The 17,512-nt window shown below is 38.3% G+C and overlaps 1 protein-coding gene across 1 annotated transcript; it reads right to left on the bottom strand.

Annotated features, from left to right (window-relative positions):
- Positions 1-5,716: 5,716 nt before the first annotated feature.
- Positions 5,717-15,697, bottom strand: LOC134879110 (ubiquitin-conjugating enzyme E2 H-like). The gene is made up of 7 exons (XM_063905438.1): positions 15,427-15,697; positions 11,239-11,315; positions 10,955-11,029; positions 10,823-10,862; positions 10,524-10,576; positions 8,956-9,084; positions 5,717-8,204 (listed from the first exon to the last, which is right to left on the bottom strand). Exons 1-7 carry the CDS (start codon positions 15,477-15,479, stop codon positions 8,080-8,082), a joined length of 552 nt encoding a protein of 183 aa, XP_063761508.1. The 5' UTR covers positions 15,480-15,697; the 3' UTR covers positions 5,717-8,079.
- Between the last annotated feature and the right edge of the window lie 1,815 nt (positions 15,698-17,512).

Consider the following 17,512-nt stretch of genomic DNA (forward strand, 5'->3'; position numbering starts at 1 on the left):
CCTTTACGTTTTCCCTCTGGCCTCCACTTCTGTCGGTAGTATCATAGTTTTAAACCCTAAAAATCTTCTAGCAGTTCCTTAGAATGTGGTAAATAAAAATTCCCACCATATTAAACCTGAATCACATATTTGTGATAGTTATAATCAGTGGAAATACTTTAATCCAAGACAAAATGTTAAAGGTTGTCTTATATCAATAGAAACAATCATACGTCATCATATGCACATCTGACTGTAATTCCACCAGAAATGTTCGGCATATTTGGAAAAATTGGCTTCTATGCCAAACAGTAAAATAAAGTTCCAGGGCCCCAACGTGGATTTTTATTTTATTTTTTTAATTGAATATCATGATTTTGATATATATTTACGACAAATATTAGTTCCATAGTTGATTTTCTGAATTGTGGTTCATCGTCTTCCCCATAATTACAGGAATTTATTCATTTAGAGAAATACAGAATGTCTTTTTTTTGGTCTTGTTTGAGCTCTCTATGTGCCTCTATAAACGAGTCGAATCAAAGTTAGAAAATTTTGTGTGTAACTGTAGAACATCAACTTTTCCCAGGTCCTTTAATCCCTTTATATGTACAGGAAAAAAAAGATGGCATACACTCAGTGTTATCAAAAGTAGCTGCATCCCTCTAAAGTACTTTATGACAGCTTTAACACAGACTTCAGGAGTGTATCCTGATGCATTTTCCAAAGTGTAAATAAGGTTTAATGGTTTAATGGTTTAATGCAGCACTATCATCACTTATAAAGAACCTCAGCAGGGCCTCATCTCAGACCTTTGGTGCCTGAGCGGGATCTGGCTGCTGCTGCTGCGAACACCAACACTGATAATTTACTGCTGCATGGTGTCCCAACCAAACGCATGAACATCATTGATTTATTGACTAAGGGCAGATAATTGTCAACGAAGTGCTTAATGGCCTGTGTATGGATTTATGGGTTATATTCCTTATAGTTAAAAAAAAATCATTTAGTTCATACCTTTGGTGTTTGAGGTTGAAGATTACACTTTGATGAAATGAACAGCTAAGTGTGGCCAAGACAACCCCGAGAGGACATAATGGTAAATCTGATGGAGGAGAGAGGCAGGACAAAGAGCATTTATAACCTCTAGGGAAATTTTTCCAACCGGCGCATTTCAGGAGTTACATTATCAGTATTGTTACGCGTTGTTCTTCACAGAAATGGTGAACCTGCTGCATGTCCTTGTGGAGCTTCCATCATGTTCTGAGACTGCAAGCACGCTTGGGGGGGATGGTCAATTTGAACCCCTCCCTGCTCCGCCTGCAGTCACTCACACACCCAACAACCTGCCATCCATGACAGCACTAACACGTACCACTCCTAAACATACAGTAATCCTCCTCCTGTGATGGTGGACGGCAGGTCAAAGCTCTCAGTCAGTTGTTGGCAAGTCTAGAACCACCGGATCCTTCCAGCCCACCAGAGTGAGTTCTACCATTGCCAAACACTGTGGGAGAGTGTACCCGTCACAGCCACCAGATCTGAGTGACAAGTTGGGTTCAGGTTACACAGGACAGCTCAGTCTCAATGGTGGAGCACCGGCCTCCATGGTAACCAGTGATATCTGAGAGGGATATGCAATCGATCAGATCCATAGTTCATCCTCCTCGTCCCCTCCTCTCTCTGTGTTTCTCTCACACAGTAGAGGCCTGGACATTTATGATCAGCTGGTTGTCTATCTTGTCCCATATTGGCACCACACATGATTGCTCAAACAAAGAGAAACAAAGCAAAAATGTGCTAGTGCCAAAATGGGCAAAGAAAATTAGAAATGCCAGTTGGTTATGAATAGCGCCAGGGTGGTTTTGTCTCTACTCTGTTTATGGCCCTATGGTAATTCACTGATAGTGTGCTGTGACAGTGAATTCTACCAGTGCCATACACAGAACAGGAGGAGATATAAGTGCAGTTGCACGTTACTCAGAGCTGTCCTATAACCTGATCGTCTTTTCCTTCATTTGTCTGCAGCTTCCTCCTCAGACTCACTGTAAAACTTCTTGTGACCTCTTAAACATGTTAGGGGTCTTTTCTCTATAGTCCTGTGCAGAGTGGAAATAAGCAGACATTATCAGAATCAGCGGCTTCCTTCCCTCATCTCTGTTTCGGGGAGTAAATCCAGACAGACCATCTGCTACTGGGACAGACAGGCCTGTAGAGGTGCTTAGTCACCAAGTTAAGAAAATTCCCACAAAAATGTGCATGCATTTCATCCTTCTCAAAGTTATCATATTTTTGTTAGCTTTTGGGACATATCTGGCCTCCATGAGATCCATCCTGATGCAGGTGGAGGAGCAGTCTGCTCGATTGATTCTGGCTGTAGGGAATGATGCGCTAAGTGATTTTTGAGATGCTCCAAATGGGTCCCAAAGCAAGGCTCATCTTCCCATTTCCGGGAGAGATCAATAGAGTAAAAAAGCTTGAGAGAGAGAGAGAAAGAGAGGGAGGGAGAGGGAGGGGAATAAACTGAAACCTCCTCACATCTTATTTGCTATTACTGATAAAAGATTCAAATTACAATATTATTATTTACTAATTTCCCGTTATATAATTAATGTTGCTGCGGAGGATATTAGGTTTTTACTCTGTTAGTATCTTACAATCAACAATGAAATGTAAAAAATTGCCGGAAGCTTTTTGCCTTCTGATAATCACCTTACCAGCTAAATAACTACTTCTAAATCCACACAAACATATTAAGACATATAAATGGCATCATTATTTTTTCTCATTTTGGAAAGGGATTGCATGCATTTACCAAAAGGCTAAAATGGATCTTGCCACGCCAGGCCTGTGTTATTTGTTTTAGAGTTAGTCTGATTCTTACCTTATAACAATGATCCAATATCCTCACTGCATGCATCTACATTTTAGTTTAATAAAAGGCTCAAATAAACCTTTTTGTTGCGCCTCCTACAGCACCCAATAATAGAACATCTTCAAAAACAGCCTGGTGGTCTTCAGCTGGAGGAACTGGACTGGACTTTTTCTTCTGGTACTTCTTAAGTCTTCTGGTACCACTGTGTCAGGTAACTCTCCATGTCTCGCTCTCCGTCCCTCACTGCTTGTTTGGGCTGTATGGCAGGGGATTTTAGTAGACAGGTAATTAGTAGTTAAGCATCTTAACCAAACTGGTGGTATAGTAATCCATGTTGCCCTCCTCCCGCTCCTTCTGCTGCTTCTGAACGCAGGCCTCAAGCGAATTTCCTCTGCACATTTTATGCACAGGACGCGCACTGCAGTGGTGGGATGGTAATGTAATGTGACCCAAAATAACATGGTGTTCTTCAAACAAATTCAGGATAATCGTGAAACGAAAATAAATCACCAAAGTTATTAATAATGAAACAAGGCTAGCCATACAGGTCTGAAATAACGCAGACTACAACTTAAAAAACTCAATCTCATTCAAATACAATATACGAAAGATGGAGAAAAAAAGTGACGACTTACTCTGCTCCATTTCTAGTCATGTCACATTGACTCAACACGTTACAAATATTAAAACCCTTGTGTTTGCTTCCAGGCAGCCGACCTACCAGAATCCCCCGGGTGTGGCTCCCTGCTGCAGCTCCGTCTCCTCCCTGACACGGGACCAAAAGTTTGTCCAGGCCTCTTCAGTTGCTCCTCGTTATATACGGGCACCCAAAGGTCCCTGCAAGGCTCATTTACCTTCTGTCGGTGATTATTAGACAGATTGCAGGTGGAAAAAGAGGCATCTTCCTTTCAGCTGATGTGCGTCCGTCAGAGTGGGATAGGAAAGGTTTGGGTTACGGCTCTTTCAAAGTTGACGCTGAAATCCACCCGTGCAGCCTTTGTCCTCTCCATACATTATGAAGGAGGCGCAGCCGGCCAGCAGTGTCTCGTCGCCCTCTGCACAAAGCTGCTGCTCGCGTTACTATCACACAACTTTACAATGATATAATAATATAAAACACTGATACCTCTGTATCATTACTCATGACACTCATTCTTACTCAATTGTCTCGATTATTATTCAGTTTTTCATTCCTGCTCACTCCAGCCATAGTATAACATTTAAAACCAATTTACATAAACCAGAGGGCTACAGCAATAAAACGATCTTTCCTCAAAATACATTTTCTAAAAAATGTCCTCGTCGTTGTTCTATGCTTTCAGCTCCACAACTGAAAGGATAATGAAAATAGACTTCAATAGCTAAGTCTCGCAAAATACTTTATCATATCACCCTCCAAACCTTGAGCCAAATTAAACTGATGTTGAAACAAGAAACCTGAATATGCTCAGAGAGAGTCTGCATTGCCACACAGCAATGAATATTTAATAACTTCATTATAGTCTCGGCCCGTTGAGGAGCGTCACACTCCAGCATCCCATCTTGCAGAAGGACCATCTTTATTTACTCATTTAAGATTATCGAGATCTAAAACAAGGAACAATTTGAGGAGACACATTCATAATATAGTTTGAAATTGGGCTTACGAATTTCTAGACATGTTTTAAGCTTATAGACAATTATCTAGGAAAATAAATAATATGTATTATGAAAACTAAGGCATGATAAATAAAAAAGGTCGTCAGTGGTGGAATAAGTACCATTCACTTAAGAAAAAGTTGCAACACAACAGTGATAAAGATAAAGTACAGAAGCATGTGTGAAAATATAGCAAGTGTATACCCATATCAGTAATTTGAAGATTTAATATAAGTCTAACTTAAACGTTGCTGTTAAAACGTGTTTTAAAAATATAATCAACATTTATTGATGATTGTATTTGTATAAATAATCTGAATCCACTACAAATAAATGTAATGCAGTAAATACTGCAACATTTGCTTCTGAGATGTTGTGGACTGAATATGTAAGTAAGTAAGTATGAATATGTGAAAAAGAAAAGAAAAAGGAAATACTAAGAGTAAATATACGTAAAGTTACTTTCCAATACTGCTATAAGTCCCAATTCACTAAATCTAAATTATGATACGGCAGCCAACTTCAAAACTTAATGTGTAACTCCCATTATCATTTTTTTCACTAGTAACTTTAAATATATATTTTTTATTTTCCCAGCAGAAATGGGCTGTCATACTTACTCAGCTTTCATCAGCAGGTCCTTTTCACGGCAGACATTTTGACATATCTGCTGTTTTATTTTAGTGTCTTAGTAAGTCATGAGACCAAGCACAGCACCAGGACTCTGAAGAAGAAGAAAATATCCTTTATTTTATTGTTAATATTGTATGTTTATTTAAATGTATTAGTATTTATTTATATACTTTCTATTAGTATTTCTGTGACAAGACACAAGGCAGTGTAGGTACTGTTGCTATATTTGTAGTTTTCTGTACATATGGGTCATGTACATATTGGTAATGTGATTTACCAACGTTTATGTTTAAGGAATACAATATTGCATCTTTTAACAAAATATGAATAATAATGAGGGATGAATTCTTAATTGGCTTACTTTGAGTGGACCATCTCCACATTTCCAATCATCAGACTTCTGCTATCTAAAAGATAGACAGGTATCACTGCCACCTAGTGGAGGAGAGACGGATGTCCCCACAATAATGTTACCTTGACTTGACAGACATGATGTGTTTGCAGAGCCAAGGACCCAAGCCCACTGACAGTTAGGTTCAACAATACTACAATTTGAATAACTTGTTAAAATGAAGACACTTACAAAGTTCATACATTTTTTTGTTGTTTATTTCTTTCTTCAAGTTACAAGGGAAGCACATTTATTTTTTGCTTTTTAAAAATCAGGGATATCTTAACTTGTATCCTGGAGAAAGGGCTTAAAAGATGAAAATAAAAACATTCAAAAAAATTATAGGCATCAAATATATGTGTCTTATTAATAAAAAATACATAATACACTGATGAATCCAGATGATCCAGGCTGGACAGTGGTTGGTTTTTTGTTGCAAATAACAAATGACTGTGACATCTTGTAGTCCTAAAACCTACATGGACATATATTTGGTTACCAAGGCTAATTCGAGCCATTTTAACACCGATGCTTGACAAATACCTTTTTAGGCATGCTAGTTTTACAAACCTTTGTTAAATATATACCCTTCGGGGCAAGAGAGCAAGGAAGATATCCTAATGTCATTTATTTTCAAATTATAAAAAAGGATTATTATTTGCATTTGTGATTATAATTAATTTCTCTCCAAACAAGAATTAGCCCATTTTAATGACGATAAAGTTAGATTCAGATTTTTGTTTCCTTCCAGAAATAACACACATAATATAAACTGACCTGCACTGCGGTGAATGCATGTTACAAACATTTACCAAGCTTTAAGCCTGCGCTACAACACATACCAGTGTACCATCATAAGATTTAACAGTAATCCATCACTGGCTCTAGTAACGCCTCCTCCGCACATACAAGCACAACCTCTCCTGGGCTAAAGCTCTTAAACTGACCTCTGAATAGGGAGAAACTTTGCCTGGATTTAAATTTGAAATAATTGGAGATTCACTACAGTTTAACACTTTAAAGATTATTTTTGCTTTTAATTATTCTAAAATTCATTATTCACAAACCTTGTTTTTTGGGGGTAAATATAACTAAGCATGTAGATCCATTAGATTTTGGTCCCACCAGTTTGAGAAACAACAGGCCATCAACAGCATGACAAAGAAAATGCGACAGCGTTGAAAGGCTAAAACAAAGGGCACTTCTGTCTGACAACGTAAATCCACTTTGATGGAAACATTTGCATAAGAAGGGGGTTCAGGTGGAGCAGGGGCGCAATATGTCTTTGAAGGATTTGATTCCACAAAGAGTCATCCCATAGACAAAGATGTATTAATTCTCTTCATCTTTACGGGACAGTTAGTCTTTAAACTACTGTGTTATATAAGTATTAAACAATACATTATGATAGGATTCACCACCCGCAAAAAACAAAACAAAAAACGAACTATCCCTACGCAAGTCAAACACCTATTATAGTTCAACACAAGCAATAGGCAAGTTATTTAGTTCAATAATTCAACAAGGACCTGGATAATCTGCAACAAACCCCGCCCCGGATCACAGGCGCCCTCCCCGTTTCTACAGCTCCACAAAGCCCTACACAACTTTACTTCGGTGTCATGCCACAATATACAAAGATACTCAAGAGAATGACAAACACTTTCCTAAAACGGAGAGAAAAAGGAGATGGGTGTTGCAGAGGAGAAGGACTGTGAGTCTTCTTTTATGATCTATACTCAGGGGTCAGTACGACACAGGTTTTCAATATGACATGGTTCTCCCTTGATTACATTCATGCATGCACACACGCACACACTAACACACACCTAAAGTCACACACATGCTGTGGAGTTGTGTGGTTGATGCCTTGGTAGTTTGATGGTGTGTGTCAGCAGGTTTGCACAGAGGGCAATCCTGTCAGAGAGGCTGTCTGCAGCCACACCAGTCTGTACACGATGGACACATGAGTGCACTGTGACCTTCTGCTCCTCTGAAGTGATGATTGTAATGGCAACTCCTCAGGGCAGCAGTGTCAGAGACTAATTAAAGGTGACTGTTAAAACAAAAATGTGAGTCCTCTCGCTCTTTTGTAGAAGAGACTGCTTAGAAATCGTGGATGTCATCCTGCCGTTCTCTGTTGCAGAAGGAGAGATGCTTGATGATGCAGTTAAGTGTTGAATAAAGACAAAAAGAAAAAAAAACTGGAGCATGTTATGTCAGTCCTCTTTCCGCATGGGTTGGTCTCACTGCTCAGTCTGCTCGAGCAGTGTGAAAGCCTTGATCGAAGCCACCAAAGATCTTAGAAATGAATGACGCACTCCTTTCTGATCTAAACAGACTCTCAGGGGGTGAAAAGGAGGGCAAAGGGGAAGGTAGTCATGAATTCCTAAGTAAGGGTTAATATTCTGCAATACCGTACTGCAAATCCTTGTGTAGCAATAAAAATCCTTGTGTTGCTGTAAAAAATTGTCTTGTTTAAATATGAATATAGTACTGAGTTTCTGCTCTTTAGGGAATCACAGTCTGTTGTTAGGCGAAGAGGACAAGGTCTTCCCCTTCACTACAACTCCATGTCCTGAGCCTCGTCCTCCGAAAAGTCTGACATGGAGCTCTCGGAGGAGGAGTCGCCCCCTCCCTCCTCCTGCTCCTTTAGAGCCTCCTCTGTGGCGTACTTCTGGATGTACTCTGAAAAAGACACACAAGGAGGTGATGTGCTCTCTCAGTCACAGCCAACATTAAGTAAACATGTTTTCAACTCAAACAACTATTTAAACGCAAGGTCCAATTATTAAAATGATCTGGTGCTTTCAAACATATCACACAGTCTACTTCAGTATAATTTTCATGGCGATATTAGAGAAATTCATCTTTTAGGCTTAACTTTTGAGTCAACAAGGATAAGAAGTCCCAAGAGAGATACTAATGGAAAGTTTGGAAATCTACATACTACATTTTCTTGACTATTGAGCAAAAGCTGCAGAAGAAACTGTGATACAAAGTGCATATTCATGTTTATGTTATTCAAAATAAAGTGTGTGCATGAACCATGTGACCTAAACATCGCTCCAGCTTCTGCTCTCCTGTAGAGAGGACATTCAAAAGCTTCATATTTGGATGTTTCTGTGGACTATAGTTAAAAGCTCCAGAACATTTTTGTCATCTGATGTCTTCTCCAAGTCTGGTCTTTAAGTACAATAACTGCTTTTGTTACAATAATTAATATTCACGTGCACACATAACCTCTGCAGTATACATAACAGTATTTTCTGTTCTGTGATCTAATCTGTTACATTTCAAGGACTGCAAAAAAATAAAAACCTTCTATCTTCCCATAATGCAGAAAATATTCCATAACCATTAACATGTTTTGTTTTTTTTATATCTCCACCTCTCGGCCACCACTTCAGATTCCCAGAGTTAGACACTGGTGTGTTACCTTTGATCTTGTGTTTATAGTCCTCCGGCCGGTGCAGGTACATGGCGGCTGCATCCCCGTTCAGTGGATCGATGGGGTTGGGGTAGGCGAGCAGCTGAGGGAGGAACGACTCAAAGATGTTGGTGAGGTCTGGTGGAGGTGGAGAAGAAATTAGTCAGTACGGAGAACAACAAAGCTACAGAGAAATATCAAGATAGCGGTTCGACACAGTCGTTCCAACATGGGTGTAAATATAACATGATCCACTAAAGGGCTCTCTTGTAATCAAATTCAACCAGATTTAATGCTGTATTGTTTTATGTCAAGCATAATCAATCTCAGCTCTGAAAGCTGCCCTAATTTTATTGACATTTACAGTAACTTCAACCTTGCATGTATACATTTTCTGTATTAAAAGAATTCTAACTGATTCAGGAAGGACTACACCCATTTTTCATTCACGTCTTTCCCGAAATATAGGTTAACCCAAATCAGAAAGTTGGAGTGCAAAAAATAAATTTGTTCTACGTCACTTGAGCTGCAGCTTGGAAAATACATGCTGAAAGAATTATAGATTTTATAGACTTAGAGGAGACATCCAGCTCCAGGATTTATATTTATGAGACTGGTTTTTGGCTTTAGAAGAGATTAGTTCATCTCCACAATATTGATTTAACTTTCCACTATGGAAATACCATGATGTAATTCTTAATTTAGCCGGTGCACCCTTTAAAACTGTGTTTACAAAGGAGGCATAGCGAGAGCAGTACATTAGCAGCAGCTTCAGTGCACTCTCTGTCTACACAGGATGCGTTCAGGCCCATTGAGTGAAGGTCTCCTGGGTTTTCGCAGAGTTTAGAACTTATCACACAAGGACTTTTAGTTATACTGGAGAAATGGAAGAGAAACTACAATAGTTGTGTTTAGAAAACATTCTGAAGATGTTATAACCACTTCAACCTGAAACAACTTTCATACATGTCAAGGTTTCTTTTTAAGGATGAACATTAATTAAATATCATGTTGAAACTCAGTTAGTTCAATATTATGTTAAAGATTCAAGAACAAGATAATGTTGCTTCTTCATTCAAGGTGGTTTTACACAAGGTAAACACTTCTTTCCTTCATTTGTCAGCTGTTCAGTCCGTTAGTCATCATAGCTAAAGATTATTTTCTGTGCTCACCACTAATTACACTGGTGTCACAACGCAAATTGTGCAAATACCTATCAGGGTGTTTCCACGTACACAACAAAAGTCTACTTTTTAAACATAGTTGTCCCTGTTCAGCAGTGACACATCTCAGACCACTCACTTTTTTTTAATCTTTCAAATGACATGGATTTGAATGTCTAAACAAATTCACCCTTTTCCTTTAAGTCCACTTTGTTATGGTGTTCACCATGTTCTTTCCTCTGGACCTTCTTGACTGTCAGTGCTGAATGCAGGACCTCAATACAAGCAGCAGTTTAACTAGATTAAAGCGAGATGCTCTGCCTGGAGCTGCACGGTACAGGTATAAGCAGCTCGCTATGTTTTATGGCAGTAGGTTTATCTTCAGTGTGTCAAAGAGCTGTGGCTGTGACCTACCGTATAGAGCTGTCCATGTCTGGTTTATGACATCTAAACACACAGTTCCTGACCTGAAAAAAACACAACAATGTTATACAACATATATAGACACGCATGTTTGGGTTGAGCTTTGCCTCCATAGTATGAATATTTGTTATGGTAAGGAGGATTTGCGACAGAAAAAACATATACAATTATGAAAGTATTTGCATTGAATGGATGCAACAAATATCAATCGAGTATTTGCCATGTAGGTTGTTAAAATAAGTATATAAAGCTGTAATCGCTGATATCTTAAATACTGTAGGTCAACTTACGCTTCATCAATGTTGGGATGAAAGATTTTATTCATGAATCCTGTGAACAAAGAAGAGGCTGGTTTTAATTGTTCTGGAGTCAAATATAATAAGGAAATTGTCAGAATTCGCCACAGCGCTTAATACTCGTACCTATGGATGGAGATTTGAAGGGGTATTTATCTGGTAGGTCCACTCTGACCTTCCACACACCTCCTTCGTATGATGCTGAAAATAATTAGAATTAAAAGAGATTAATCAATAATCCCCACTGGAACACATTTCGACACTAAAACAAAATATTTTCTTCCCCAGGATGTTAAAAGTAATGTTTTGACTCACAAGGAACACTGACTAGGTCCTGATTAGGTGCACAGTACACTGATGAAATGCAGGTTAATGGGAGGAAGAATCAGTGTTAAAATCTGCAAACTTACATCCAGGTGGTCCGTGGAACTTGACCACGAACTCATTCAGTCCACTCAGGATGGTGACCTCATGTTTGCTCTCAATGCTGACGTGTGGTTAAGGAAAAGGCAAAACAAAAACACGAGCAACAGGAGAGGCAGAAATTCAAACACATGTTCAACAAAAACAGACTGGTGTGCACATTTAGGGTCAAAATGCCTCCGTCTGACACTGTAAACTGGGCAGAGGTAAACAGGATTGATAACATGAGATCAATAATGTAGTGTCAGACAAGCTCAACCAACACACAACAGGTCACCTTAACAGCAAAACAACCTCACATACAGCACAGGAAAACACCTGATTAAACATGACAATATCTGCCAAACTGATAACAACCAACCACTACAGGAGACATTGATGATCACAACTCTTCCTAAAATACAGGAAGAGACACAACTTGCTGTCAAATTCAAACTGTCATCCCTATAAACACATTTTAAAAGGCTCAGTTCATTAAGCGTTAATGTGCTGCCTTCACATAGCTGAGATCTAAGGGAGACCGATTGGAACTTTCCTTTGTTTGCAAGTAAAGAGAAGATGGAAGGAGACTTGGGTGGGGAGGATGTGTCATAATCAGAGTGTGTGGTGACATAAAGACACATGAGGCCAACTGAAATGTCTGACAGCAACACAAAAAGGTTGAGCGTATTCAGTTAACAACTATTTGACTCTGGCACATTGACAAAACACAGACAAGTGAATTGCTCAAATTTCCTGTCATAAATCTTACAATGCAATGCACATACGATCAGCATGCCAGAAAAACATTTGGTATGTCCCAATTTAGAGTATGTCCAGTGCAGTATGCCAAAAATACAAGGATGTCCCACTCAGGGTTTCCCACACATAGACTTTACTTGGGAGGGCCGCCCAGGTATATTAACGGCCGCCAAAGTATATTTCCAGCCCATTTAGGTTTTATTTTTAAATCCGTCCTCGAGCACGACGCCATCCGTGATAGATTAACTAGTGGACAACGAGCTCCTCGCTCTACGCCTCCTGTACCTGTTCGCTCTGCTATCCTGTGTCGTGTATCGACGCGGACACTTAAAAGGTAAATCACCTGCACCCCCCCCCACCCCCCCCAAGTATATTTCAGATCTGTGGGAAACACTGGTCCCACTGCATCTGGTTGCATTTTGCAGAATACAATGCAGCATGCATATCTGGCTACTCTGACACAAAATCAGTTGCAAAGCAGACGCAAGAGGGTTGAGGTTTAACGCCTATACATTTGAAGGAAGCAGTATGTCCGAGGGGACTTGATACTGCATGCATCAGAACATACTCTGTAAGGGCTTCTGCAGTATTTCATTTTTTTTTTAATTATGTGATTTGGAACATTACCCTTCCATCATCTCTATCCCAACAATCTTAAATAAAGTAACGCTTGGATGCTAATTTAGCCAAACTGCTGGAGCACAAATAATAACACAGATAGCATGTAAGGAGACAATAACTGTAAACCAGAGAAGAAAGCTGGAATGACTGAATAGAAAATAAGTTTTTAAACCACTGAGCATGAAGACAAAGTCTCTCTAAAAACGATCTGAGGCTGACTTTTCCTTACGAAAAAGCTTTGACACATAAAAACTTGTGCGGTTAAAAATATACATTTCTCCCAAATGCCATTACCCAGGGACTTTGCATAGAAACCCAAATATATTCTCACTCAAGAGTAACATAGCTACACAAGGAATACCATTTATTATTAAGAAAAAACCCAGTTTGTAAGTTATTATTAAACCTAGTTTTCAAGACATTTACTTTGTCAGCTGTCTTACCATCTGTGCAATTAAACTACACAATTAAACAACAACATATGCATCAGACCACATATATACATATAATCATTCCCAATGTATGCTATATGTGTTTGGCCAAACTGATATGTGTATCTGTTTGTGAGGACAATACATTAAACGGACAGCAGGAATGGCAGCTGTGATCTGTTCATGCAGTTCATGCAGTTCATTCTAACATATTGAATATAATGGCACACCATGAAACTATGTCTGGCATCTCCTGTTGAACAGTGGTGCTACACATTAGGGATTGTAAACTGGTGAAACCATATCCCCAACAGCAAGAAGTGATGGATTCTTACATGTTTTTCCTTTGTGACTCCCACTATCTATTCTTAGATCTCTCATACATACTTTAAAATGGCATCAATAAAACAAAACAATAATAACAAAAGCAAAAACCATCAGCTTTCTTTGTATTTTACCTTTGCCTGCATGTTTTTTGGACATGACTGTCAATTATAATTCATGCTGGTAAAAAGTTACTGTGTTATTATCACCATGTTTACAAGTTTACCCTCATTTAGTACGCCTGCCCTTGAGCATGTTACTTGTCCTTCCTGGAAGAGCACACAAGTATTATAGCTCTTAACAGTCTCAGGGGTGGATCGTTATTAATGGGAAAAACTATAATCGTCTCACTGACTTGTTATTGTAAAGAATCAATAAAAGATGTACATTTAAGGAATAAAAGGAAGTGTAACACTATCAAAATAAGTATGTGACTCAAGGAGTCCGCACTTATTATATCTCCCTTACAAATACAGGTTGGTTTGTATCACATTTAGTATCATTAAACTAGTTAAGTCCAGCTAACGTTTTTTGTAAAATTAATCAATAAATACAATGTCTGCCTTTACATACTCAATTATTAAAAAGCTTTATATACTATCTATGCTACCTGTAGCTACTGAAATTAATCAATTGATCCACATTGCTGCAGGTGCATTTTCTTTTGATTGACTAATATAATGCAATAGCTAATTTATAATAATATTAATTATTAATAGCTGTTTCAACACTAGTTGTCGCTCTGTTAAAAAAGGCTCTCGTTCTGTTAACAACATGGCCACCCACTCAGCGTCAGTATATTTTAAAGTCCACCCCTCAATGCATGGACAGGATGTCCCCTGCCCCCCCTCCCTGCATGCCCCCCTACTGCACGCTTGTTTTTCCTCGATCAGCTGTGTGTGAAGCCCCGCCCTCCACCATGTTCCGGATGGTAACAGTCTGACCAATTAGAGAGCAGCATCTAGCTGCAGGACAAAAACAAAACAATTCCGCTCACGCTGTCAGAAATCCTTTCATGCAAACTTTAGCTGATAACTGTGAATAATTACCAATAACACCAAATACAAATAAAAGATAAATATCATGAGACATCACAGAGTGGTGAGAAAAACAAGTGTAATTAAAATGAAAACGTATCCATTACCGTTTGTTTCCCTTTTTAGTGTTGTAAAATTCGATAAAAAATATCATAAATCGTGTTATTTATTTTTGAATAGGTTGATGAAAACACACCAATCGTGATTTAGACACTATAAATACAACGTGAGTTTTGTTTATCGACAATATGAAAGATGAATTTGTTGTATTTAGACAGCAATTTAAAAAAAGCACAAAAGGTCAAACGTGGTTATCTAACGTTAATTAATGTAGTTGGCTGTTGACAGAGATCGTCTCTGTTACGCTACATTGACCTTATTTGTTCTCACTTCGTGGTATCATGCTACACAGCTAGCTCCGTTGACGTTAACGTTGCTTAATCATGAACAAATAAAAATCTTTCCAAAGAAGCGCTTTCAAAATGCTAAATATTCCTCGCCAGTCTTTCACATTGTGTTGTCAGTCCTGGGGGACCACGTATTATTGCCTAACATGCTAACTTATTGCTTCCGAGCTAAGGCTAACAGCGCTCAAAGCTAACACAGAGTTTCCAGCAAGCGTTGTATTACGAAACATCCCGTTGATAATTCGATTGATAAGACCAAGAAGGGCATTGCTTATGTATTAGCAAGCTAACACTGGCGAGTGACTTCACATAAATAACGTTAAATGTGTAGCTTCCTCGCTATTATGCTAACTGAACAGTGAGCTAAGGTGGCTAACGTATGCCAACCCGCAGAATCTAAGGTTAGACACAGAGCTAACCATTACCATCCAACTGTTTAGCATTACACACTTTTGACAAAATCTATTAATATCACAAAGCTAGAACATAAGATACATCCTTGTAGCAGCCATCGGGACCAAATACTGTCATCTATCAACATAAGAGAGCTGACAAATGATTATAAAAGAAGCCTAGTTGTGTATTTAGGCTTGTTTATGTTCAGAAAAGGATACAGTTTCACCACGTCGGTATCCATTCGCCTCTTGCCCGGACTTGGAGACGACATTTTTGTATTCCTTTCAGAAGTGATTTAAAAATACTGCGACGATGAGGCTACCTCAACCTTTCCGCTTGGAAATACCTACAAACTCTCAAAATCTTTTCCTCAATGTCCATAAACAAGATCCTAGTTGCAACATCGCCCACTTTTCCTCAGCGGATCTTCAATGTTTCTGCTCTAGTGTCCTGTCCTGAAGACTGACATCAACCTCCAGCCACCAGACTGATGAGAGGAGGGGCTAAACTATAGAAATACATCGCACAGAACACATTTACACTGTTTGCTTGTCATCAAAGTCAGCGGATAAAAGTGCTGTGATCATACCTTAATATATGGAATTCGATATTCAAAAGATCTATTCATTTTGAGTTGTTTTTAAATTTAATCTGGTGAAATAGTGCGCAAATATAAAGTGTGTGCCTTTCTATTAATGCGATATCTATGACAAAATTAATTTATAGGAAGGCTGCTGCAAGAAACACTTTAGGCCAAAGTTGTGTTTTTCGCAGTCATTTTAGCGTCTTATCTGACTTTAGTTTGGTAAATACCCATCACTTGGTGAGGAATTAACATGTCTATTACAGCCAGTAAAAGGAAACAAGATGATACAAGTAGACACACAGCTTAATAAAAGTAGCATTAAAAGATGTAGGTTAATCTAGTTATTTCTAATTTAGGTAGAATAAGCAAACCAACAATTAGAAAATACTATTCTTTTGACGTAAATGTATTTCTTTCACTACTACAATTACTGAATTATTTTCATCAAAATATATATCCTAACATAGTTGTCATTATAAAATATGACAAATTCCAGAATCACGAGTGGATTATAACCAGTGAGGCATTAATGTGTTTTTATATTGCAGAAGTGGAGCTTTATCTGCTGCTAGGTAGTCTATAATAATACATTATCAATAAATCTGTACACAAATAAAGCTGTTAGGCATTTTGGAGGGAAAGCAGGTACAATATCTCCCTCTGAAATGGTATTGAACAGAAGAAGGGAGTAGCATAACTCAAGGAAAGAACTACGAGCTTAAAATTGTACTTAGTGTACCACAACAACAGACTGATAACTCATCTTAGAATCAATGTTGTCTGTAGTGTATTAGATCAGCATATTTCATAAGTTGCTGTATTTGATTCTTCGACTTTTTAAATTGTACTTGATGTCATTTGCTCAGGTAAATACATGTAATGCTGGATTTCAAAGTCACAAATGCCTTGAGAATCCCACATGACCTCCTCAGGTCATGGGACCATTACATGTTATACGATGACAACAAGTACATTGTCAGAAACCTTTGTTTCAATTATGTTGTCAGGTGAGTTTCTCCAGCCATGTGGATCCAAGAAGAGAGCCATGACTTAATCAAATGATTTCATGGCAATTGATGTTTATTGGCTTTCCATGCATCCATTTTAACACACAACAATACTTTGGTAGGCTCAGTTAAAATGGCTTATGTAAATTAAATCATTCAGAAAAATGTGGCTATCTGTGAGTCTCTTCATGAATGAACAAAGAAAAATCATGAATGTAGTGCATCTGCCAGTCAGACCACTGGAAAGAAAGAATGCTGTAAACTCGTCCCTTGTTTGATTTCATTAGTACAGCTGCAGCTCAGTGTACAACTGTTTTAATGCTGTCAGTGACTTTTCATAGACTGGCTTAATTTCCTACACAGAATCTTTTGGAGGACAATGCTACATAAGCTAAATGACTGCTTATCTCTGCTGACAAATAACCTAGAATTACCATGTTTCCACCTAAAGTGAAGTTGCATGTCAAAGGAAAACTTGTGAATAAACATGATGGACGACACAAACATAAATTGATTAATTGATGTGTTGCGGCCAGCTACCCCAGCAGAAACAGACTAAAGTTATTTTATTGTTACAAATATAAGGTCTTGACAAGCAGCAATGGTGTTAAATGTAAACATTAACATTAAATGTAAACACTTAATGTATATTCAATATCCTACTTTATATTTGTATTTTTTGTTTATATTTGTGTTTACATTTTGTGTTCA

The sequence above is a fragment of the Eleginops maclovinus genome, chromosome 2 (assembly GCF_036324505.1).
Source record: "Eleginops maclovinus isolate JMC-PN-2008 ecotype Puerto Natales chromosome 2, JC_Emac_rtc_rv5, whole genome shotgun sequence".
Taxonomy (NCBI): Eukaryota; Metazoa; Chordata; class Actinopteri; order Perciformes; family Eleginopidae; genus Eleginops; species Eleginops maclovinus.